General features: G+C 45.7%; 1 protein-coding gene across 1 annotated transcript; it reads right to left on the bottom strand.

Annotated features, from left to right (window-relative positions):
• Window positions 1-15382: 15382 nt before the first annotated feature.
• CAPN11 (calpain 11) lies at window positions 15383-26661 on the bottom strand. Its single transcript, XM_063097441.1, has 21 exons — window positions 26434-26661; window positions 26013-26082; window positions 23960-24078; window positions 22660-22793; window positions 22340-22508; window positions 21029-21112; window positions 20847-20932; window positions 20510-20584; window positions 20203-20363; window positions 19813-19991; window positions 18504-18515; window positions 17972-18183; window positions 17627-17666; window positions 17463-17528; window positions 17319-17376; window positions 17112-17176; window positions 16771-16839; window positions 16251-16329; window positions 16054-16170; window positions 15537-15595; window positions 15383-15409 (listed from the first exon to the last, which is right to left on the bottom strand). The coding sequence occupies exons 1-21, from the start codon at window positions 26659-26661 to the stop codon at window positions 15383-15385; spliced, it is 2109 nt and encodes a 702-aa protein (XP_062953511.1).
• Window positions 26662-26784: the final 123 nt, after the last annotated feature.

Here is a 26784-nt window from a genome sequence, read left to right as displayed (position 1 = left end):
TGGACGTCCACCCTGGCTGGTGTCACTAACAGAAACAAGGAAACCAGGACCCTTTTGGGGGGTGGGATGATGAACTCAGATTCCCAATAAGGTGATTCTGAAGCCCTGTGAGACCTGGAGTTTGATGTCTCTGGGGTGGGGGTGGGAGGCAGGAGAAAAGTGGATGGGGAGTCAAGGAGAGAGAGTGAGGCTGCTGCAGGATGAGGAGGAGGGAAACTGCACATCAGCACCTGGAGTTCACATGCTTTGGGAGACAGAATAAGGATAAGGAGTAATCCAAGAGGTAGGAAAGTGCAATTATAGACTCCCAAAGGGACTGAGTAAATCTAAGAAATGTATTTTTAAGATAAGATGAGGTTCATCAAGATGGCAGAATAGACAATCCCTGGTGTCACTCCCCCCCCCCCCCCCACAACCTATCAATTTACAACTATTAAAATGCAAAACCTGCCATCCTGAGATCTCTGGAGTTCCAAAGAAGGAGATGAGAGACCCACAGAGTTTGTGAAGGTGTGAAAGGCCACAGCAAGAGGAAGGAGAGATCATTGCAGCCAATCCAGCCCCAGTCACTTTCAGAACCAATGTGGTATGAGGCAAGGAGCCGCTGCAGCACAGGAAGCAGCTAGGAGACAGCAAAGCCGCAGCAACACCCTTTGCATGAAGCTACTTGGAGTCTGCAGGGGAGAAGAGTGCTTCAGAGCATACCATTCCATCTCCCAGGCCAGCAAAGCCACCAGCAAGCTTCCCTGGACCTCTGTAGGAATGAGGTGCCACAGCTGATGGGAGGAAGGAAACACCCAGAGGTCAGTGAGTCTTTGCTGGAGACTTGTGCATGACCTGCCCCATAGGAAATGTTTGGAGTGCGTGACCTGCCCCACAGGAAACGTTTGGCATGCCTGGGAGGAGACTGACTCACTAGGGGAAGGAACACTGGGGTGTGGTGTAGACAGTTGATCTGCCTTCTGATCAGAATGGATGCCACACAATGGAAACTGGCCAGGGCAACAGAACTAGAGGAGGTACAATTTGCAGGAAAGACTCAGTCCCGGGCTGCAATTTCTGCACAGCCTAGTGGTGTCTGTGGTGACCCCACAAGACTTGAAAGTGACTAAAAGACTGGCAATTAAAATCCAATCCACACAAAATGCTTTCCCTCATTTGAAAAACAGCAGCAAAGTAGCTATCTAACTCAGGCACAGAGATCAATTTCTGTTCTCCTAATTTGGGAATTAACCACAGGACAGCAAATTAGTTCTAGTGCAGAGTTTAAGTAGTAGAGGTAGCTATTAATCTACCACAGAGTGGAAGACAAAAAAACAAACAGACAAAAACCCAGACCAAAGACAAAGCTCTGATACTAACCAGTAAAGGTCTAACATCAACAAAGAACACACATAAAACCTGGAAGAGGTAGCCATGTCCTCAAATGCCCAGGAATCAACATAAAGACACAAAGATTGAGAAAGAACAGACAAACATGACATCACCAAAAGAAACAAGCAAAGCACCAGTAATGGACCCTGAAGAATAGCAGATCTATGAAATGTCTAATAGAGAATTCAGAATAACTCTCTTAAGGATGTTCATTCCGGCAGTCACAAGAAAATACAGATAGAAAATTAAATGATATGTGGAAAACAATTCAGGAGCAGAACAAGAAACTTGACAAAGGAATAGAATCAATTACAAAAAACAGGTAGAAATTCTAGAAATAAAGAATACATTATATGAACTAAAAACTCGACAGAAAGTTCCAATAGCAGACTTGATCAAACAGAGGAAAGAATCAGTGAGCTCAAAGAGAGAACACACAAAATTACCTGATCAGAGGAACAAAAAGAAAAAAGAATAAGAAAAAAATGAAACAGAAAGGCAGCAATTATGGGGCTCCCTCAAGCAAAATGACATCTGCATAATTGGCTTAACCAAAGGAAATGAAAAAGGAAAAGACCTAGGGGTTGGCCAGTTAGCCCAGCTGGTTAGAGCATAGCCTTGTAGCCCTAAGATTATGGGTGTGGATCCCCATACTGGCCAACCACAAAAAAAAAAAAAAAAAAAAAAAAAAAAAAAAAGAACTAAAGAAAAAGGAAGAGACCTAGAAAGCATACTCGAGGAAATAATGACTGAAAATTTCCCAAGCATGGAGAAAGATGACAACATCCAGGTACAGGAAGCTCAGAGGTCATCAATCAAATTCAGTCCAAAGAGGAACACCCAAGACACATCATAATCAAATTATTAAAAACCAAAGACAAGAGGCTGGCCGGCTACTCAGTTGGTTAGAGGCCGGTCACAAGTTCAGATCCCTGCACCAGCCAGCTGCCAAAACAAAACAAAACAAAACAAAAACCAAAGACAAAGAAAGAATACTGAAAGCAGCAAGAAAAAAGAAACCCTTAACATTCAACAGAGCCCCATTACGACTCTCAGTGGATTTCTCAGGAGAAACTCTACAGGCCAGATGAGCATAGGATAATATATTCAAAGTGCCAAAGGACAAAAAACCGTCAACCAAGAATACCGTTTTGTTGTTGTAGTTGTCACTGTTGTTGTTTTGGCAGCTGGCCATACAGGGATCTGAACCCTTGACCTTGGTGTTTTAACACCACACTCTAACAAACTGAGCTAACCAGCCAGCCCCATCCAAGAATACTGTGTCCAGCAAAACTAACATTTAAATATGAAGGAGAAATAGTCTTTCCCAGACAAACAAAAGCTAAGGGAATTCATCAATACTAGATCGACCTGCCTTACAAGAAATGCTGAAGGGAGTTCTTCAATCTGAAAGAAGATAACACTAAAGTATAGCAAGAAAACATTTGAAGGTACATAACTTGCTAGTAAAGTAAGTTTACAGACAACCCCTAGGATACTCCAATGTCATAAGGGTGGTGAAAAAAACCCACTTATATCCTTAGTATGAAGACTAAAGGACAAACCTTGCAAGACAATAACACACATGACAATCATATAAGAGAGAGGCAATATTAAAAGATGTAACTTGAAACAACAAAATGTCAAAAAGTGGGGGGAATGACATCAGAGGATAGAGCTGGCTTTGTTTTTTTCTTTTTTCTTAGATATAAATGTTAAGTTGTTATTAGTTTAAAATAACCTTTTCTTTTCTTTGGCAGCTGGCCGGTATAGGGATCCAAACCCTCAACCTTGGTGTCATCAACACCGTGCTCTAACAAGCTGAGCTAACTGGTCAGCCCTTAAAATAATCCGTTATAACTATAACATGTTTTTTTGTAAGCCTCATGGTAACCATAACACAACAACTTATAAGTGATGAAACAGAGATGGTAATGAACTACTCCGAGACAATAGCAGTTGAAACCGAGGGACTAAGAGCAACATGCACTAAGCTAGTGAAGGCCCCGAGTCAAAGTACAAAGGACGTTTATTACAAAAGCTGTGGGAAAAGTATGTGAGCAGGGATAAAGGAGGGGGAGCCTCCGGGGCAGAACTCCTGAAATTTTATTTAAATAGACTATACTGCATACTCCCTTGAGTTCAAGGACCTTGTGTATGCAGCAGCTTCTAACAGCTGGTGAGTAGACTATACTGCATCCTCCCTTAAGTTCAAGGACCCTGTGTATGCAACAGTTTCTAACAGCTGGTGTTATCATCTTGAGAAACACTGTGTGGAGCACATACCTTATGGGTACAGGCGCCATGTGTCTCTTCCAGCTGTGGCCAGAGGTCATGGCCGTCCTCTTAGCAGAACCTAACACAGGATGTTAACCTCCTACAATAAGAGGCATATTAAAAATAAATAATGAGAAATCAAAATATACAGCTAGAGAAAACATTCATCCACAGAAGACAGTAAGACCAGAAAAAGGAAAAAAGGATCTACAAAACAAACAGAAAAAAAATAACAAAATAGCAGGAACAAGTCCCTGTATATCAATAGTAATGCAAAATATCAATGGATTAAACCCCCCAATTAATAGACACAGAGTGGCTGAATGAATCACAAAACAAGAATGAACAATATGCTACCTACCAGAAACTCACTTCACCTATAAAGATGCACACCAACTGAAAGTGAAGGAATGGAAAAACATATTTCATGCAAATTGAAACCAAAAAAGAGCATGAGTAGCTATACTTATATCAGATAAAATAGACTTCAAGCTAAGGAATGAAAAATAATATAAGAAAAGTCATTATATAATGATAAAGGGATCAATTCAAGAAGAGGATATAACAATTCTCAATATATACACACCCAACACCAGAGCACCCAGATATATAAAGCAGTAGTATTAGACCTAATGGGAGAGAGAGACTCCAGCACAATAATACTTGGGGACTTTAATACCCCATTTTCAGCAAAGAACAGATCATCCAGATAGAAAATTAACAAAGAAACATCAGAATTATTCTCTAGGCCAATTGAATCTGATGGATATATATAAAACATTTCATCCAACAACTGCAGAATACACATTCTTCTCAGCAGTACATGGAACACTCTCTAGAATAGACCATATGTTAGGTCACAAAATAAGTCTCAACAAATTAAAAAAATTAAAATCATATCAACTATCTTGTCCAACCACAACAGAATAAAACTATAAATCAACAACAAAAGGGACACTGAGAACTACAAACTCATGGACATGAAACAACATGTTCCTAAACAATGAATGGGTCAAAGAATAAATCAAAAAGGAATTTAAAAAATTCCTGGAGACAAATGAAAATGAAAATACAACATACAAGAATCTATGGGATACAGCAAAAGCAGTCCTAAGAGGGAAGTTTATAGCAAAAATGCCTACATCAAAAAAGAAGAAAGACTCCAAATAAACAACCTGATGTTAAATCTTAAGAAACTAGAAAAATAAGAAATCAAACTTCAAATCAGTACAAGGAGAGAAATAACAAAGATCAGAGCAGAAATAAAAGAATTAGAGATTTTTTAAAAAATCCAAAAGATCGATGAAACAAAGAATTGGTTTTTTGAAAAGATAAACAAAATTGATAAACCTTTAGCTAGACTAATGAAGAAGAAAAGAGAGAAGACTCAAATAAAATCAGAAATGAAAAAGGAGACATTACAAACTGATACCACAGAAATATAAAGGATCATAAGAGACTACCAGAAACAGCTATATGCTACCAAATGGGAAAACCCAGAAGAAATGAACACATACAACTTACCAAGGTTGAATCATGAAAGAGCTGGAAAACCTACCCAGATCAATAATGAGTAATGAGATTGAAGCACTAATAAAAAGTCTTCCAACCAAGAAAACCCCAGGACCAGATGGCTTCACTGTCGAATTCTACCAAACACTTAAAGAACTAATACCAATCCTTCTTAAACTCTTCAAAAAAGTTGCAGAGGAGGGAATACTTCCAAACTCATTCTATGAAGCCAGCATTACCCTCATACCACAGTCAGAAAAAAGACAGAACAAAAAAAGAAAACTGTAGACCAATATCCCTAATGAACACAAATGTGAAAATCCTCAACAAAATACTAGCAAACCAAATCAAACAACACATTAAAAAGATCATACACGGAATGAAATATTGCCATTTGCAGCATCTTCATGGATGAACTTAGAGAAAATCATATTAAGTGAAATATCCAGGCACAGAAACAGAAATACCATATGTTCTCACTCATAAGTGAGGGCTAAAATAATAAACATATAAATAAAAGATAGAAAGAAAGATACAACATTCACAATAATACATTGAACTTTCAAAAGGACAACTGAGGTTACTAGTAGCAGGAAGGGAGGGGGTGGGAGGAATGGATAAAGGACCATGAATAGCAATGATAGTATATATTATTGAATATAATAATTATTCTGATGTGAGCATCACATATTGCACACAAGTATTGATGTTCAACTCTGTACCACACAGATATGTACAATCAACTTTGTTACAATAAAAAACAAAAAGGTCATTCACCATGACTAAGTGGAATTCATCCCAGGGATACAAAGAAGGTTCAACATATGCAAATAAATAAACGTGATACATCACATCAACAGAATGAAGAAGAAAAAAACATATATGATTGAGCAGGCCAGATAGCTCACTTGAGGGAGCATGGTGTTGATAACAACAAGGTCAAGGGTTCAGATCCCTGTGGATCTAAACTGGCCAGCTGCCAAAAGAAAAACAAAAACAAAAAACGTGATCATTTCAATAGAAGAAAAAAAAGCATTTGGTAAAATCCCACATCTCTTCATGCTAAAAACACTCAGCAACTTAGATATAGGAGGAATGTACCTCAATACAACAAAGGCCATCTACAACAAATCCACAGCTAATATCATACTAAATATGACAAAAATTGGAGGCTTTTCCTCTGAGATCTGGAAAAAGACAAAGATGCCCACTTTACCTACTCTCTCTTTTTCTTTCTGGCAGCTGACTGGTATGTGAATCTGAACCCTTAACCCTGGGGTTATAACACCATGCTCTAACCAACTGAGCTAACTAGCCAGTCATTTCCCTACTCTTATTCAACGTAGTACTAGAAGTTCTAGCCATCGCAATAAGGTAAGAGAAAGCAATAAAGGGTATCAAAATTAGAAAGGAGGAAGTCAAACTATCCCTATTTGCAGACAACATGATCCTATACATAGAAAACCAAAAAATTACTAGAAGCAATAAATGGATTCAGTACAGTGGCAGGATACAAAATCAACACACAAAAACCAATAGCATTTCTATATGCCAATAACAAAGTAGCTGAAGAAAAAATCAAGACTATAATTCCATTCACAACAGCTACCAAAAAAATGGAAGACCTAGGAGTAAATTTAAACAAGGAAGTGAAAGTCCTCTACAACGAAAACTATAAAACATCGATGAAGGAAATTGAAGCAGACACAATAAATGTTCATGGGTGGGAGAATTAGCACCATCAAAGTGTCCATATTACCCAAAGCATTCTACAGATTCAGTGCAATCCCTATCAAAATGCCAATGACATTCTTCACAAAAATAGAAAGAACAATCTTAAAATTTGTATGGTACCACAAAAGACCCTGTATAGCTAAAGCAATCTTGAACAAAAATAAAAAAGTGGGAGGAATCAAACCGCCTGACTTCAAAATATACTGTAAAGCTATAGTAACAAAAACAGCATCGTACTGGCATTAAAACAGACAAATAGATTAATGGAAAAGAATAGAGAGCCCAGCTGACTGACTTTTGACAAAAGTGCCAAAAACATACACTGGGGAAAGCACAGCCTCTTTAATAAATGACGCTGGGAAAACTGGATATCCACATGTAGAAAGAAGATTGAAACTAGACCTCCATCTCTCACCATACACAATAATCAACTCCAAATGGATTAGAAACCTAAATTTAAGACCCAAAACTATTAAAACATAGAGGAAGTGCTATATGAAATGGGAATGGGTAGCACTTTTTTCAATAAGGCTACAAAAGCACAGGCAACTAAAGTAAAAATAAATTGGACTACATCAAACTAAGCTTCTGGACAGCAAGAGACACAATCAACAAAGCCAAGAGACAACCTACAGAATGGGAGAAAGTGTTTGCAAACTACTTATCTGACAAGTGGTTAATATACAGAATATATAAGAAACTCAACAACTCAACGGCAAAAAACCAAATAACCCAATTAAAATATGGGCAAAGGACTCAAACAAACATTTCTCAAAAGAAGACATACAAATGGCCAATAGGCACATCAAATATGCTCACATCACTACTCATCAGGAAAATGCAAATTAAAACCATGATGAAATATCAACTTATTCCAGTCAGAGTGGCTACTATCAACAAGACAGAATATAATAAATGCTGATGAGGATGAGGAGAAAAGGGAACTCTCCTACATTGTTGGTGAGAATATAAATTGGTACACCCATTATGGAATACAGTATGGAAGTTCCTCAGATAACTAAAAATAGATCTACCTTATGACCCAGCTATCCCACTACTGGGTACATATCCAAAGGAAATGAAATCAATAATATCAAAAAGACACCTGCACTTCTATGTTTATTGTAACACTACTCACAATAACCAAGAGATGGAATCAACCTAAGTGCCCATCAACGGATGAATGAATAAAAAAACTGGTATGTATATACAGTGGAATACTATTCAGCTACTTAAAAAAATGAAATCCTATCATTTGCAGCAACATGCATGGAACTGGAAACCATCATGTTAAGCAAAATAAGCTAAGCACAGAAAGACAAATACTGCATAATCTCACTCATGTGTGGAATCTAAAAAACAAAAACAAAAACAGTGGTTGTCATGGAAATAGAGAGTAGAAAAATAGTAATCAGAGGCCCGGAGGGGATGGGGAGTGGGGAGCAGGAGAAGTGTTGACTAACGTGTACAAAACTGTGCTGTCTACCCGAGGTGAATAATTGTGCCATATATGCATGTATCAAAACAACACACTTTACCCCACAAATATGTACAAGTAAATGTTAAAATTAAAAAATTAAAGAAAAAAGTTAAATGAGGTCATTGGGCTGTACCCTAATTGAATATGACTTGTGTCCTTACCAGAAGAGTAGATTAGGACATAGACACAGAAAAAAAGACCATGTGAAGACACAGGGAGAAGATGGCCATCTACAAATTGAGGAGAGAAGCCCCAGAAGAAACCAACCCTGACAACACCTTGATCTTGGCCTTCTAACATCCAGATCTGTGAGAAAATAAATTTCTGTTGTTTAAGCTACAAAATAAAACAAAAAATAAATAAAAATAAAATAAAATATAAAATAAAGTAAAATAAAATAAAACAAAAGCATTGACAAAGAACAAGAAGTGGTTACCCCGGGAAGTGGAATTAAAGTGGTTACCCCCATGGCAGCCATGGTTATTGTGGAGGCTGTGGTGGGCCACCCACATGGAGGTGATGTTTTTGGCATGCTCCTTGGTGCTTGCAGTGTGCCTGCTTGTGGGAGGGCAGTCTGGTCCCCTTCTCCATACCTCGGGTCCTCAGGCAGGCCCAGAGGCACTGGCATGGTGTGCCTGATTGTGGGAGGGTGGTCTGGTCCCCTTCTCCATGCCTCGGGTCCCCAGGTGGGCCCAAGGTGCTGGCATGGTGTGCCTGGTTGTGGGAGGGGGGTCCGGTCCCTGGCTGCAAGCCTTAGGTTCCTGGGCAGGCCCTGAGGCACTGGTGGTGTGAGTGGTTGTAGGTGCGGGTCCGGTACCCAGTTCCATGCCTCCTGTCCCCTGGAGGGCCCCGAGGCTGGTTGTATACCTAGGCCAGAACTAATTTTTTGTCCTTTGCTTACTTCTTAAATAGGGGAATGTGGGAACCAGTACTTGAGCTGTGTGGTTGAGCTAAATTGCTGCTTTGCTGCTGTTTCCATAGGGAAGGCTTTTTGTGCAGCTCAGCGTTTAATGGTTGATCTTATAGGTACTTCTGGCTCTCCAGAGACCTGGTGCACCTGGGTTGTGTAGAAACTCTGACCTGGGCCTGACTTTTTTTCATCAAACTGCACCCCATGCAATTCTGCATTCCTGACCAGTCTCTTCTGAGTGGTCCTGTGCTAACTGGGGGGCAGATCGGCTGTCCTTGCTGTGCCCCAGTGTTCTCCCAGTGGGCCCATCTCCCCAACCACCTGTGTTCAAAACACTTCCCATGGGGTGGGCCCTACACCAGTCCCTTGCAATGACTCACTGGCCTCTGAATGGCTCCCTTTTTTCAGTTGTTTTGGCTCCTCGCTCTTGGGTGGGTCCGTGGAAACCTTATTAGTGGTCTTGCTGTCCTGGGGGCCACCAAGGCCCTCTTCTTCCCTGCCGCCTCCAAGTAACTCCATCTGAAGGGCACAGCTGCAGCTTCTGCCGGCTCCTCCTCCATGTGCTCAGCAGTTCCAGCCTTAAAGTGGCCGTGGCCCAAAACACCCTGAACAGTTTTTTCTTTCTCTCACCATGGCTTCTCCTGCCTTCATGAACTCCATAGGTCTCTGTTCCTCTTCCCCTGAGCCCCAGCGGCCCCAGCTTGGCTGATGTTATATTTTTATAGCTGTAAATTGGTTGATTTGTGGGAGAGAGTAATGCTGTGGACCGTCTATTCTGCCATCTTGACCAGAACTCCAAATCTCTGACTAAAAAATTAAAATTGAGCAACTTTCTGCTTGATAGGTACCAAAACTGTCGTGCCCAGATCAGCTCTAGACAAAATCAGAGCTTTGGAAGGAAATTGTAAACAAGTGGCATCAAGATCTTGAAGTATTTCTTCAAAGAATTGTAATGTGAGATAAAACAGGGCTTTACCTGTAAGATCCAGAAGACAAAGGGTGATCAAAGCCATAGTTACACCAAGAGGTGGAAGTGGTCCAGTCAAAGCAAGACTGGACTGGTCATTAACAAAGGTCCTGGCAAGTTTTTGAGATGCTGAAAGCATTTTGCCCGTTGATTTTCTGGAGGGCCAAAGGACAATAACACCTGCTTATCAGGAGAGTGCAAAGTTAGGCAAAGCTTTAGCAGAAAAATGCCTGGGAAAGCTTGACCAGAGAGTCCTTCTCTACCTGACAATGCTCCTGCTCATTCCTCTCATCAAACATGGGCAATTTGGGGAGTTTTGGTGGGATATTAGGCAACCACCTTACAGTCCTGATATGGTTCCTTCTGACTTTTTTTTTTTTTAAAGATGACCGGTAAGGGGATCTTAACCCTTGACTTGGTGTTATCAGCACCGCACTCTCCCGAGTGAGCCACAGGCCGGCTCCTGACTTTTTTTTTGTTTCCTAATCTTAAACAATCTTTAAAGGGCACCCATTTTTCTTCAGTTAATAATATAAAGAAGACTTCATTGACATGTTTAAATTCCCAGGCCCCTCATTTCTTTAGGGATGGACTAAAAGGATGGTGTAAACACTTACAAAAGTGTCTTGAACTTGATGGAACTTATATTGAGAAATAAAGTTTATATTTTTGTTTTTATCTCTTAACCTCCCCCCCCTTTTTTTTGGTGGCTGGTCAGTGCAAGAATCCAAAACCTTGACCTTTCTGCTTGGAGTAATCCCCCCCCTAATCAAGTGAGCTAACTGGCCAGCCCCTTAATTCCACTTTTTCAGGAACTTTTTGAAGTCTTCTTGTATAAATCTTTGCTCAGTCTCACTTGCAATGAGAGAAATGCAAATTACAACTACACTGAGATACCATTTTTCTTCTATCAAATTATAAATATGCAAAAATTTGACACCACACTTTGTTTATGAGGCTGTGGGGAAATAGGCAGTCTCTTCTCTTGCTGATGGGAGTACAAGTTGGTACTACTCTTTTGGAGGACAACTTAATATTTATCAGAACTCCTGATGTAAATACTCTTTAGCACAATAATCCCACTTTTAGAAATATTTGCACTGGGTTAAATGACATTTGTATAGTGTTATTCATTGTAGCATTGTTTATAATAGCAAAAGATTAGAAACAACTGTCAGTAAAGAACTACTAAATAAATGACGAGATTTCAATGTGGCGAAATACTATGAGGTTATAGGAAATAATAAGGAAGCTCTCTATGTACTAATACAAAAATATTTCCAAGTTATATATTTTTATTGCTTTTAAAAATAAACAATTTATCTTAGAATAATTGCAGATTTACAGAAAAGTTGTAAAGATAGTACAGAGAGTTTCTACATGCCCCACACCCAGTTTTCCCTATTTATTGGAGAATAGTACTAGAAACCAAGTACTAGGCAATAGGTATACTTGTTGCTATAACAGTACTGTCACTTTTAGGCCTTCTCAGCTGACAAAGAAATATATGTGTGTGTATTAACCTGTGCCTGTAAACAGATCTATAATATTTTTTACATAATCATTTGTATCTATATTAAGCTAAACATGAGCTCATGTTGGTATCTCTGAATCTAATATATTGTCACATGGATCATTCTAGCCTCTCCCCCAGCTAATCTGTAATCTCCTTGAGATACAAATACTTTAAATACTTTAAGTGAAAAAGGGAGAGTGCAGACTTGCCTGTATAACATGCTACCTTTTGTGCAAAGAGGGTAGAGAAATAAGAATATATATTTACATATTTGTATTTGCATAGAGAAACTCTAGGAAGATGTATTAAGAATCTACCAAGACAACTGAAAACATATGTTCACACAAAAACTTGTACACAGATTTCATAGCAGCATTGTTCAAAATAGTGGTGGTGATGGGTGCATAACAATGTGAATATACTTGGTGCCATTGCACCATACACTTAAAAGTGGTTAAGATAGTAAATTTTATGATGTATGCATTTTACTACAATTTTTAAAATGTTTACTAACAGCTAATGAGCCCATTCTGCTTTCCTTTTTTTCACTCTACAGCTCTGTTTTCAGGCTCTGTTGCTGTGTGGTGTCTAGTCTATAGCTTCTATCAGTTGCATGGTATTCCATGGTTTCTCAGCACATCTGAGACCCCACTTTCTCAGAAACCAGAGGAAGAAACTATGGAGATATTCTGCAGGAGGGAAGAAGTGGGGTTGAGGCTGTTCCTCTGATGTGGCCTCAGTGTTTGCAGTAAAATTGAAGGCTGTAGACAGAGGACTGGGGGAAACAGGGGCAGCAGTTATGGGGAATGGCAGTTGGTCACTGAGAGATGAAATCCAGATTGCCATGTGGCCTCAGTGGAGGCCAACCATCATGAGTTGTGGAGACAGCAGGCAGCGTAGTTTAGTGCCCTTCCCCAGAAAATCTTGGCTGCCCAGTGCTATAAGCAGAAGTTACCCATGCCAAGGACTAGAAGCCAAGAGCAGAGAATGTGGGGCTGCCTGCCTGGTTTACAGATTCCTGGGAGACAGCAAGGACAGAGTGGCAATAGCCTCCCAGGGCATTTAGGCTGGGTAAGGGGGCAAGTGAAGTTGAAGTAGGATGGAGTCGGAAGGAGCTAGAAGAATAATGTGCCTCATTTTCCATATTTTAGATAACATTGTATATAGCCATTGCTAAAAATATTTAATGCCGGTAGACAGTCATTAATGTCAAGGACTACTCTAAGTTTTATATGTATCTTGCTTATTTAACATCATAAGCCTCATGCCATTTGTGTTATTTAGTTCAATGGCTTGGTATTTCATTATGTGTAATAGCTAATGTGTTTACAATTGAACATGTGGTTTTTTTCCATTTATTTACTACTATAGATAGTACTGAAGTAAAAAAAAAAAAAAGTGTCCCAAGGGCTTCACTTTTATTATCTTAGTTTTTCATACACCACCCCTCTGAGATAGGTATTGTTACCCATAATTGACAGATGAGAAAAGAAGGAGACTCTATTAGAGAAGTTAAATAACTTGTACAAGGACACCCGGCTAGTGAATCTGCGCCTGGAGTCACTATGCTAAGTGTGTTTATGAGTCACTTCAGTTTTGTTATGAGACAGCAGTGATGGTCCTGATTCGGGAATATTCTGCTTCCCTTCCATCCTGGCTTGAAGGTGGCAGCATCTCACACAAGGGCAAGGAGTGAGGGGCGGGGTCAGCATCTTCCTGGGGTTCCCGGAGCCAACTGGGGCTGCTGGGGACTTCCCCAAAGCTCAAGGGAACTGCTAGTTTTAGGACCTCACTGACCGCTCCCTGACCTCTCCCCAGAGACCGCAGCTCCACAGAGAGAGAAGTTCTGCAGCTGCCAGCTCTCTGAGCTGTCTACAAGAGGGAAGATAAGGGGGTGGGTGGGTAGGTCCGTCTTTAAGGAGGATCCTTAAGAGAGTGTGACCTATTCTCTCAGACAATGCCCAGAGGGAAAGGAAGCAGGGAGAGGTGGCAGGACAGGAAACGATTCTGGAGGGTAGGGTGTGGGGGAGGGGGCAGTGATAACAGAGGGAGGTCACAGCTTTATATCCAGGATGACTAGGTTTAGTCTTTGAAGTCACAAAGGTGTCAGGGTGAAGGGTTTGGGCAGAGAATCAGTCACCAGATCAAAGAAGATCAGAACGCCAGCCATGCTAGTAAGCCTATGAGGGGTCGGTTTAGTACAAATAGAAGGAAGGCACTGGCTGCCACTGTAGGAGGAAACTGGAATCTAGTTACCCCAGGCAGCTGGAAGTGTACACAGAGACAAGAAGGATTTAGATTCATTTGGGGATGACAGGTCTCTGATCTCAGGGAAGTTGGGGGTTGTCTCTACTAAGATGCTGAAAAGCTCTGGCCCTATTGTCCTTGACAGAGACCAAAGAGGGAAGCCACAGAGAGGTCTGGAAGGACAGGAGAGTGGCTGTGAGGCTGTGGTGGGTGGCCTCAGTCTTCTCACTCCTGCAGGAGGCTGGGGCTGGGGTGGGGGTGGGGGGTGTCTGGGGCTGAGACTCCAAGGGCAAGAACTGGTGGACAAAGGACCTATTCCTTGATCCCTTCTGTGAGGGCAAATAGTTTGACAGGCAACAAATTTCTAACTACAACAATAACGATTTGAATCTAAACACCTTTAAGGCAGGAATGAACTCATCTGCAGCCACAGTCCTCACCTCTCCCAGTATCATACCCAGAAGGGTCCGCTCATTTACATGGCCTGCTGGCTGCTGCAGGTATTAGATTTGGGGCCTTTGAGACCCCTGCAGTACCACCTTTGAGTACCCCAGTTTGAGGGAGATCAGAGAGGAGGCTCAGGGCCCTGGAGGTCCCTAACTTTGCCAGCTCCGGCAGCAGGCTTTGCTGGCTGCTGGCTCAGCTCCCCCAGACACTGCTCCCCCATGCGGCACATCCTAGTATAGTTCTTCGTAGGGGGAGGGACTGTTTTGCACTGAGCATCCTAGCACTATCCATAAAGGCCAACAGTGTCTCCTACTTATTGTGACAATCACACATTTCTAAATGCCCCCTGGAGATGGCGAGGTATCACCCTCGCTGAGAGCTATCAGGTTCCCTCTTTGGTGCTGGGGAAGTGACTTCCACTCCGCCAGTCTTTTCCTGGCATGGAAACACAGAGACTCGGAAGCCAGGCGCAAGTGCTGTTTATTATGACAATGTCGATGGGTGAAGGAGAGAAGAGGTTGTGCCAGCAGGGGTGGTCAGTAGGCAGATTCTAAGCAGGACAGAAAGCGTGGAGAGCATGAAGTGGGCTACAAGCCCCTCCCCTATCCTGGGGGACACTGGGGAAGCTTCACTCCTTAGTAAAATATACGAGCGAGCGAGCGAGCGAGCGAGAGAGATACTGTAGGGTAAATCCAGCCACCAGAAGCCTGGCTGGGGAAAGAGAGCAACCCTTCGGGCTGGGAGGGTGGGCTGGAAGGTCCCACTGCTGGAGTAGACGTGGCATCTGGGGCTCAGGCGCCCCACCTGGAGCCCATCCCATCAACAGAGACCGGGGAGCTGACGGCTACAAGGTGCATCTCTCCCTCCTCGACCAGACCCCGCGCTGGGGTGGCAGGGAGGCAGGCTTCTGCAGCGCCTCTATCCCCACATGGTTATCTTCAGCCACTGCGGAGAGAGACGAGCAGAACCCAGACGGCAAGAGGTGGGGGCGGGCAGGGGGGCGGGAGGGCGGGAGGGCGGCGGGAGGGGGGGCCCCGGGGGAGCGAGATCCCTTCCCACCCTCCCCACGCACCTGTTCCATGTTCAAACGGATATGGCCGGTGTTCTTGGGGTCCATGGTTAGAAAGTATGCTGTTTTAGGGAGAAGGCAGGGAGACGGGTTGAGAGCTGAGCCAATAGTGGAAACACTCACACCCAAATAGGTAGGATGTCAGAAAGAGCTTTAGAAGTTCCCTGCTGCTGCTCCCCAGATAAACCCCCAGCCCAGCGGGAATTAACAATAACTCATATAGCCTTGCTCCAGCCGGACCCAGTTCTGAGTGCTTTCCATAGACTCGTTTAAACTGCACCTCAAGCCTACGAGATGCTATTGTTATCCCCATTTTATAGAGGAGGGGATGGAGGCACAGACAGCTCCAGTGACTTGCTCCAGTCCCAGTGCCAGCAGATGGTGGAGCTGGGATTTGAAGCCGGTTCGTCTGTGACCTGTGAGGGGAAGTGGCTGTGGAGCCGTCCTCCTCAGGGTGGGAATGTGGGAGAAGGCCAGTGGTCCCGGCCTAGACTGGGGAGTGGGCAGTTCCCTAACTCACTGAACATGGCCTTCAGCCTCAGGAAACAGCTGATGAAGCTGTCAAAGTCCACGATCATGTCATCACCTGCATACCTGGCCACCAGCACCTGCATCACCTTGTTGTTCAGTTTGATGCCTGGAAGAGAGAGGAGTCCAGGCCTAAGGCCACTGCCTCCCACAATCCTGCCCCAAAACCCTCTCCTGACCCCTGGCCACCTGCTTTCTCAATTGCCAAGCGCATCTCGTAGGAGTTCAAGGTGCCTGACTGGTCTTCATCACACTCTCGAAAGATTTTCTGAAGAGACAGACAGATGTGGTAGGGCCGTGTGCGTGGCACAGTGGTTGAAACAATGAAATACTTCAGTACAGTTGGCTCACAACAACTGGCCAATACCCCACAGGGGTCCACCCACTTCCCCTCCCCCTGAACTTCCGATATTCCTACCACCTAGTGATTGAAGGGTTAATTCCAAGCTTAGGAGGGGACCTCTGGTACCCTGCTCAGTGCTCTCTGCTGCATGCATCCTTTATGACTGGTTGGTACCTGGGCTATCCTGGTTATTAAATATTTTGACTGGCTAATACGTCAATAGACCCTTTCCGTGTGTGCTTGTGTGTGTGTGCATGTGTGTGTCTAGTCAGTAGCTCCAGTTTTAGATTCATCCTTACTAGTCCCCATCTCTTTTGAGGACCTCTTTTTCTCACCCCCATAGACTGCCCCCTCAGTGCCCTTTACCGTCCATTTCTTGATTTTTTTCCACAGGATCTGGAACTCTAGAAGCCCCAGCTTGCCAGAGCCATCTTTCTGGGAGGTGGTCAAGGATAGCAGAGAAGGGAGTGAAGAGGAGATTCTGGGGGGCAGGGAAGCAGGGGCTCACTGAGGGGGTACACAAGACCTAGGGCGCCTCTATGGTAACAACCAGAAGAACACCCATCTTTCACTACCCTGGAGCCTAATCTCCATCAGGAAGGAGGACATGGCTGGCCAGAGAGGTGAGCCACCTCTGGGCCAGCTTGAGGGGTGGGGAACAGGGGAGGGAGAGCACTGGACAGGACTGCCCATAGACAAGAAGATACATCCATGATGTTGACCATACAGCGGCATGCATCCAAGCCAAAGCCCTTGGTCTTGAGGTATTTGACTGTGAGAAAGGGAAGGGATATAAGAGAATATAAAGGAATAAGAGATGGAGTGAGTGGGGTATTGTAGGGGACACAGGGAGTGGTCAAGATGGGTTGCAAAATATGGCGGAAGGGTTGTGAGTGGTGGGGTGGGAGACTCACGTTTGAAGGCCATCCTGTTGAGCAACCTTTGTAGCTGATATATGCCTATCTCCTTGCCCTAGGAAGGGGGACTGTAAACCCCTGCTCCTGCCCCATCAGCCCCACATCCACTTCCCTTCAGCCCTCAGCCCATGGCCCTCTCACCTCTCCTGCCACTATCTCAAACAAATGTATGAAGTCCTGGTCTATGTCATTCTCAGAGGCATACTCCTGTGGGGAAGGGAGTGGGAAAGAGACCCAGTCCAAAAAAATTCCTTCACACCCCCTGGATGCTTCCTCCCAACCCCCTAACCCATAGCCACTCTCACCTCTTGGAGTTGCTCAGCATAGTTGACTTCATCCAGTTCCCTGCGCAAACGTGATTGAAAGCTTGAGGTTACCAGGGGTCAGAAAGACGGGGATTTCCGTGGGGTACTCTGGGGAGGTCATGTCATGCATCTGAAGCAATATGGAACAGCTCCGTGGAGTCTGGGCTCTAGTTCTGTTTCTGGTTAAGGTTGTGCTACTAACTGGGACTTCACCTCCTCATACCTCAGTTTCCTTGATTGTAAAATAGGGATGAAGTGGGGGAGGACTAGATGACAGCTCCCTGAGATTGACATCCTACAGGTCTTGGGCAGGGGTCCTTGGAGCAGTGAGGTGTGGCCCCTTACCAGGACTCGCTGTGCTTCTCTGTGAAGACACGAAGTAGGAAGTCAGCATCTTTGTGTGGCTCAAAGGTGGAGGGAATAATGATATATTCCCCTGGAGGCAGCCGGAGTTGGCTGCTCACCTCCCGTGTGTTGGTGAAAATCTCTGAAAAGCCATGATCCTGATACTTCGTGAAAAAGTCCTTCTTCAAGTGAGTGTCCTGGATGTTCTGAAACTATATGTGCCCTGGAGGTGGGTACAGGACTGGCATGGGAGGGCAGGGAGAGAGGGTCTACCAAGTTGAACAGCCTGGCTCGGCCGCATTGGGGGCAGGTATCACCACCAGCTTGCTTGGCCTGAACACAGCCCAAGTGGCAGGTAACCCCAATATGGCCTCTTCTTTCCCCACCCCCACCAGGGCCTGAGGGGGTTGGAATCCTAACCCACTGCCTCCCAGAGACTTTTGCTAAATTCCACTCCTTGCCAGTCTACACGCAGCCAAGAGTGGGATGGGTGCCTGCCCAGGATCAAGCCCCATGTCTTCATCTTCTGTACCTCTTTTGGGACCTGGGAAGGGAAGAGAGAGGACGGTCACATCTCTAGGGTGGTGAAGGGTTTCAGGCCTGCAGAAGCGGGAGGGGTGTACGTAGAGTGTGTGTGTGTGTGTGTGTGTGTGTGTTGGGGGTGTGTTAAGGGCACTGGGGCACTGGTGGGGGAGGAGGCATGAGGTCTGACAGCCAAAAGGTCCTGCCTGGCATTAAGAATCCCTCAGCTTTGGATAGCAAAGTACAATTTACAGGAAGTTTTGCTGGGGTAGATTTTTATCACTCCAGGTTAAGGAGAGGAAACAGAATCCCAAAGAGGGGAGGTGATTTGCCCAACCTCGCTCTGCTAAAAAGTGAAAGAGCTGGGATGAAAATCTAGGAGAGCATTTTCTGGAATGCTATTCCATGGAACACTTATGTCCTGTAGGAATTTAATAGGTGATTATTGAAAATGAGGATTGAGGACAAATAAGTTTGTAAAAAGGTGAGTTAAACCAAGTTAAAGAGGTCCCTCTACTGCACAAAAGCTCAGCGCATGTGCCCTGTGGAGCTCGGGATGGGGTAGAGCCTTTTCTGACTTATTTAACCTTATTTTGAGGCATCTGTTGACCTGGTAGACTCATGGCCTAGGAGGAGAGCAAGGTTTGTGTCTGTTTTTTCTCACTACTGAACTCCTGGAGACTGGACAAGGGGCTGGCATACAGTAGGTGCTCTGTAAATACTTGTTAAATATTTGGGAGTACTTCAAAAAGTTCATAGAAAAATAGAATTAAAAGATAATACGAATCTTTCCGTGAACTTTTTAAAGCACCCTTCCAAAAGTATAAGTGAATGAAAAAATGGCCATTTCTAGAACATTGAAAAGCATGGTTTATCTTGGGAAATGCTTATCAGAGATTTCTCTTGGCCCCTAGAGTAAGTGCTGTTGATGGGGTGGCTGGGGGGACACTTGGGGGAGCTCTAGAGAAGTCTGGAGAGTCTGAGAGTAAGGACACGGGCTCTGCCTCTGACCCTTGGATGGGTGAGCTGGGCAAATGGCCTCACCTCTCTGGCCCTCAATCTCCTTCCTCTTCCTCAAAGGCTTTAATATTTGTCAGGACTTTGAAACAATATTTGGCACAAAGCAAGTGCTAGCTAAGTGTTGTAGATGAAAAAATCTGTGCAAACTGCTGACTCTGCCTCAGAAAACACAAAACACCACTCAAGAGTCGGGGTTGTGGAGCCTGTTGGAGCATGTCCCACTCCCGGGTGGGCAGTGGCCCTGGGGAGGAAGGGTCTTCAAGGGGTGAGGCCAGGTGAGGGAACAGCCGGGCGCCCACCGAGTAGATGACAAAGCCGATGGTCTGCAGCTGGACTCCCTGCAGCCGTGCGTGCCTCCAGTTCTTCTGCATCAGGGCCACCAGGCAGGTGCACATGACTGAGTCGTCCTCCGTGTTATCATCTGGGTCGTCCTCCTCCGGGAGACAGATCTTAAATTGGGGGTTGGTCCAGAATGTGTCTGTGGAGGAAGCCGGTCAGGGTGGTTATGCTGGGGACACTTCCCTGGCCACGCCCTTCCCCAGCCTCAGGCCTGCCTCCTGCACAGGGAGTGGTGGGATCTGGCTGACCCCTGACCTCATGGCCCCTGGCCCCTGTGACCTTGTGCCCCAGCCCTGGTTTTGAGGTTAGTCTCTAACCCACCCCTCACTCCCCTAAATCCCCTCACCCACCAGGGTTATTCCTGCAGCCCCCCGCGGTGCTGCCCCTACGCCAGCCTCCCTCATAGAAGGTGGTATGCCAGTAGCTCTTGTAGTCCCCAGAGAGTGCGTCAGGTGAGAGGTTGCAGATCTCCAGGAGTGTGAAGTTGTCCAGGAAATCTTCGTAGGACATCCTGCAGTAGGGTTTGGGGGGTAGAGCCAATCAGCAGCACACCTGCACCCACAGGCCCCCTCCCCCAGAACCTCCTCACCCAAGGCACAGCAGGGAGGGTGGCAGGGGCTTGGGGGGAGTAGGAAGTCCACCCCAAGCCACACTGACCAGAACTCCCCATCCTCCTTCCTGTGCAGCAGCTGTATCTGGATGTCTGAGGCCACCTCTTCCCACTCCCTGGCACTGGAGCAGAGACAGGCAGTAGAAGAAGAGGGGCAGGGGTCAGGCGGCACCTCCTTCCTCCCCAAGGGACTCCCTCACCCCTGAATGCCTGCCTACTGGGGTCCTGAGTTAGACGGAGAATCTAGAGACAGGGGCTTGCCCTAGTGCACAGGCTATCCTCCCAGATGGGACACTATGCTGTCCTTCAGTGGCACTGCATTGCTCCTCGTGAGGCCTGCTGTGCCCTCTGTTCGCCCCCTGAGACCCATCAGAGACACCCTACTTGTCACTCCAGGCTCCATTCCACTCAATCCGGCCCCAAGGATTCCGGACCCGAATCAGTGTTTGCATCTTGCCTCTGTAGAGGACCTGGCGGGAGGGGGTTAAAGGTCAGGGGCATGGGGTCAGGAGGGAGTTCTCTTCCTTCTCATGACCCTTGGGTAGAGCACAGTTCTCGGGACTCACATCCTGAAAGCCAGTCACTGAGTAAGCATGTCCTCTCACCAGCATCTTCTGGGTCAGTGATTCCAACTCACTATCACTGGTGACCTACAGAGCAGAGAGGGAGGGAAGGCAGTTAGGATCTGGTCAGAGGGACTGGGGCAGCTAAAGAAAGGTGAAAACTCTCTGGGTTCATTTTTTTTGAAAAAATTAAACTTTGTATTTTGAAAGAATTGTAGATTCACATGCAGTTGTAAGAAATAATACAGAGACATCCCATGTACCCTATACTCAGTTTCCCCCAGTAGTAACATCTTGCAAAACTATAGTACAATATCAAAACCAGGATGTTGATATTGATGCAATCAGTCAACCTTGCACAGATTTCCCCAGTTTTACTAATACACATTTGTGTGTGTTCTATGCAAATTCATCACATGTGTGGTTTCATGTAACCACCACCACAGTCAAGATACAGAACATTTCCATCACCATGAGCATCCCTCATGTCGCCCTTCTATCACCACACCCACCTCTTCTCACTACTCCCAGTCCTAACCTCTGACAACCACTAATCTGTTCTTCATTTCTATTATTTTGTGATTTCAAGAATGCCATATAGATGGAATCATGCGATGTGTAACTTTTGGAGTTAGCTTCTTTCTTTCAGCATAATTCCTTGAGATCTGTCCTAGTCATCGCGTGCATCAGCCATTCATTCTTTTTATTGCTGAGCACTATTCTTCCTTGGTATGTAATCACTATGGTTTGTTTGACCATTCACCTGTTGAAGGACATCTAGATTGTTTTCCGTTTTTGGCTATTATGAATAAAGTTGCTATAAACATTTGTGTACAGGCTTCTGCATGGACATAAGTCTTCATTTCTCTGGAATAAATGCCCAAGAATGCTATTGCTGGGTCATATGGTAGCACTCTGGGTTTACTTATTTTATTTGAACAAATATGTGCTGGGTGCCTGTTGTATGCTAGGCCCCTTCCTAAGTCCCAGGGTTCAGTGGTGAATGAGACAAATAGGGTCACCAGCCTCACAGAATGTGAGTATTGTCTGGAGAAGATGGGCTATGAATGAATACATAGATAAGCAAGATAATTTAGGGTCATGTTGGGGAGAAGACCAAAACAAAGTAGAAAGTAAACAGGGTTGGGGCAGCTACTTTAGATTGGGAGACAAGGAAGGCTAGTCTGAGGAAGGGGCAGTCGAAGTGAAATGTGAATTAGAACAGGCAGCCATGCAGATATTTGGGAAAGGAGCCTTCTAGGTGCAAGTAACAGCAGGTGCAAAGGCCCTGAGGCAGGGCCAAGCTGGGCTTACTTCGATGGAGCAGCCCATGAGGGAGGATCGCTCCACAGCCTTCCTGAGGAGCCTCATCAGGTTGTGAGGGGGCCTCTGGAGTTGGAAGCTCTGGGCCACGCCTCCCGTGAAGTCCTCAAAGCCCTCCATGGTGCTGCCTCCTGACAGTGCTTCATAGGACCCGTTCAGCCTGTGGGCACAGAAAGGGTGCTGTTTGGGCTCTGGTATGGAGGCATGAGCTTGGACCTGAGAGGGCATGGTGAGGGAAGGGAGGATCCCCTGCCATCCCCTTGCCTCTTCCCCTGACTCCAGTTGCCCCTTCCTCAGGTCCTGGCACTCACTTGGCATACGCCTTCTCCAGCAGGGCACTCCAGAACTCACTGCGCTCGGATGAGTGTACGAACACCAGCTTGTCATTCTTTGTGGGCAGCCTGTCATCCACCACTACGTCCACCCACTGCCCAAACTGCCAAATCTGTAGGCAGGAAGGTAGGCCTCAGAGGGGCAGGGGTGTCTGTCCATCTCAGTTCTCCCCACCACCCACTACGCTCTCACAAGGACACATGCACATGTGCACACTACTTCACACGTGTGCACACACACACGCACACGAATTCACACACGCGTACACACACATGCATACACCTGCACACTACCTCACACACATGCATACACATACCCACACCTCTTGTGTGAGAGCCCTGTCATCCGAGTACCTCCTGGTGGTCAAGCCCAGTGACATTCCAGTGTCTGAGGTCCCACTCCCAGAATGACTGTATGAATAGGGAGGGAAGGGAATGAAAAGCCTGAACCCCGATCCCAGCCTCCTCTCCAGGTCCTGCCACGGCCTCTAGGGTGACCCCTTCCACCTTTGACCATAGGCCCTCGCCTGAAAAAAGGACAGCTGGAGTTTAGGATCTCTGAGGTCTTAAAAATGCTATGATTGGGCCGGCCCGTGGCTCACTCGGTAGAGTGCGGTGCTGATAACACCAAGGCCCCGGGTTCGGATCCCATATACGGATGGCCGGTTCGCTCATTGGCTGAGCGTGGTGCTGACACCAAGTCAAGGGTTAAGATCCCCTTACCGGTCATCTTTAAAAAAAAAAAAAAATGCTATGATTCTCAGAAATATTTTATTTATTTATTTATTTTTAAAAAGATGACTGGTAAACGTATCTTAACCCTTGACTTGGTGTTGTCAGCACCACACTCTCCCGAGTGAGCCACAGGCTGGCTCTTCTCAGAAATATTTTAGGGTGTGGGGAATTTGTCCACAAGTTGCTAAATTAAAGGGGCAGATTACAAAAATTATTTGACAGAGACTACCAATGTCACATACACGTATATATACATGTATATATACATACACACACACACATAGACAAGGAGAAGAGAGAAAGAGAGCCACAAACTGAAAACCGCTGTTTTCTTTTTGGGCTTAAAAAAATTAGCTTGTATGGCTTCTTTCGTGAGCAGAGATTTCTCTATCATTAGGCAAAACCCTACCCAATAAATATTATTTTTCCAAAAGAAAAAAGGCACACTTCAAAGCACATGAGAATTCTCTCTCTCACATGCACACACACATGTACACACACACTCACACCACAAAGCAACTCTGGCTCTCACATTGCCCTTCACCTCAAAATGGAAGATGCCAGCATAGTTTCTCTTGAAGCCCTGCTCCTTGGGCACCACACGGTACAGAAGTTTGGGGCACGTGGTGAGTGAGCCAATGGCAGCCAGCAGCCAGCAGTCTCCTAGAAAGACAGGTGTGGTCTGCCCCCTTGAGCACCCCCATAGGAGTGAGTCGGTCCCAGAATCCAAGCCCTGGAGGAGCAGGAACCTGGCCCTGTGCCCTACTCCCACCCCCCAGCAGAGATGCACCCTCCCTCAGCCCTTCTGCTACAGAGTGTTCAGGAAGGAGGCAAGGAGGGAGAAACTGAGGCAGAGGGACAGGCTTTGGGGAGGTGGGTTTCTGTGTCTTTCTTTTTAGGTGAGAGATTTGCAAATTAGAGCCAAATGCTTTTGTTATTTGGAGCTTGGGGAGGAGGTATTTTTGGTCTCAGAGTCTTGCTGCCCACTTTGGGACCTGCTTTCTTTGGGAGAGAGCCAATACTCTCCCATCCCTTGAACAAATCCAGTCACCTTCCCCCACCCCGTGAGTACACTGGCGTAGTGATGAATGCAGGTCCCAAGACATTTCTCCCTTATGCCACCCAGGTTATACTGGAGACCCAGGCTCAGTCTGTATCCCAGCAGGCTCCCTGGAGCCAGGCGTTGATGGGGCACAGGCGCAGTGTCGCTGGCCTGCAGTTTGATTTAAAGGGAAGCCTGCTGGAGAAGAGCAGCCAGAGTCATCCATTTGCAATCTGCCTCCTGGGGCCAGGGAGGGGAGCATGCTGGGCCAGGCTGAGGTTGAGGGCACTGGGCAAGCTTCTGTGATTACCGATGGCCTCCTGGCTGCCCAGAGGGAGGCAGAGGTGGGAAAGGAAGGTTAAGGATGCCCCAATCCCCATCACCATAAGGGCAGCTGGGGAGAAGCCAGTTTTCTCCCCCACTGGCCCAGTGTGCCACAGTGGCAGCCAAGGAGCCCAAGGTCTCTGTGGCTTCTACCCTTTTCTTGGGCCCAAGTGGGACTGAATTCTGAATCTTAGCAACTTTAAAAATCTGGAAGCAGCATAGCTGGGTGCGTCTGGTGCAGGGTCTCTCATGAGGTTGCAATGGAGAAATCCACCCTGGCCTTATCCCGAAAGAGGCAATGAGGGGTTTGAAGGAAACCGTGCAGTAGGAGCAGGCTTAGGGAGGAAGATCTATCCCAAGCTGTCTATAGGAGCCTGTGGGAGGGTGGGCTGAGTACACCCTATTGCTCCCTATTTGATATTCCAGATAGAAGAAGTTCCAGCACGTGCAGTGGTTTCAAAATATGTCCACAGATTCTTTGACCATCCTGTCCTCAAAAGGTGGAGCCTAATTCCCCTCCCTGTAAGTGTGGGACATATCCAGTGCTTGCTTCTAACAGAGAGAACATGGTGGAAGTTACTGTGTGTGACTCCTGAGACTAGGACATAAAAGGCGTATCGCCTCCTGGTCCTCTCTCTTTGATCACTCCCTTTGGGGGAGCCAGGTACCATGTCATGTGGACACTCAAGCAGTCCTGTAGAGAAGCCTATTTGTCAAGGAACTGAGGCCCCCTGCCTCGTGAGTGTGCCACCTTGGAAGGACCCATCAGCCCAGTCAGGCCTTCAGATGGCCGCAGCCCCAGCTGACATTTTGACTGCATCCTCATGAGAGATCCTGCACCAGACCCACCCAGCTATGCTGCTTCCAAATTCCTGACCCACAGAAGCTATGGGATAAGCAATGTTTGCTGTTTTTTTAAAGTCACTAAGTCTTGGCTAATTTATCATGTAACAATAGATAACTAATCTATCATCCCAGCTTACCCCCAGACCTAGACTACAGCAGATGGGGGGTGGCAGCCAGACCTGGGTAGGGGCAGGAAGACCATGCACGATGACACTCTCACTGTCATCTCCTCAGGAGGAGAGGGACAGGGAAACAGAAGCAGATTGTTCGAACCTAGGGTGTCTCAGTTTTCCAGCCTCAAAATATATGCTGGCACTCCCCCTCAAATATCCTCCCCGATTCACCTCTCTCCGCAATGGAGACCAGCTTCCTGCTCCCCACTTACCAAGTACTCCCTGGCAGATGTCTGTTGGAGAGACCCCATCCACGATGAACTGAGGGTTGCTTGTGATCTCCTTTAGTGAAGAAGTAAAGGTTTCAGGACACCACCTCCCCACATCCCTCCCACCTTTACTGGGGAATTATGTTCACCTTGAAGTTCTGGGGAGGGGGAGGGGGATGGGGGGAGGTTGCAGGACCAGCTTGGCATAGCTGTAGGTTGTGATAGCAAAGGTTGGTGGGTGACCTCCCAAGGGTTATCTGGGGGGTTGGCTTAAGTGAGTTCCGAACTCTCCCAATTCTGACAGAGGTGGAGCCTAGTGCCAGGGTCAGGATAGGGCAGTGGGAGATAGGAGATTATAAAAGTGACTGGCGGGGTCACTACTAGCCCTCCCCAACGAGCCCATGCCTCCTCTCCCAGAGTCCACCTTGGGCCGCAGCCAGGAGATGTTCTGCACATTTCTGGAGTTGGGGCCCAGTTCCTTGAAGCCTAGTGAACTGGGTCCAGCAGGGAATAAGGGGTCCTCAAACAGCTCCCCCTTTCTCAGACAGGCTGCTTGCAGCTCCTTAAAGCTCTGGTTATGGTAGTTGCTGGCGCTGTGGTGCTGGCCCACACCCATGGCCTTGAGCCGGCTGCTTTTTATGTGAGCCACCATTCCATTATCCATTAGAATGGGTTCTGCTTGATAATAAAAAGGCAAATAACCCAATTAAAAAATGGAATAGATATATCTCCAAAGAAGATACACACATGACCAATAATCACATGAAAAAATGCT

Source organism: Cynocephalus volans, chromosome 5 (assembly GCF_027409185.1).
Source record: "Cynocephalus volans isolate mCynVol1 chromosome 5, mCynVol1.pri, whole genome shotgun sequence".
NCBI classification, from domain to species: domain Eukaryota; kingdom Metazoa; phylum Chordata; class Mammalia; order Dermoptera; family Cynocephalidae; genus Cynocephalus; species Cynocephalus volans.
The sequence above is the reverse complement of the archived record's forward strand: the minus strand, read 5'-3'. Positions and strand labels throughout refer to the sequence as shown.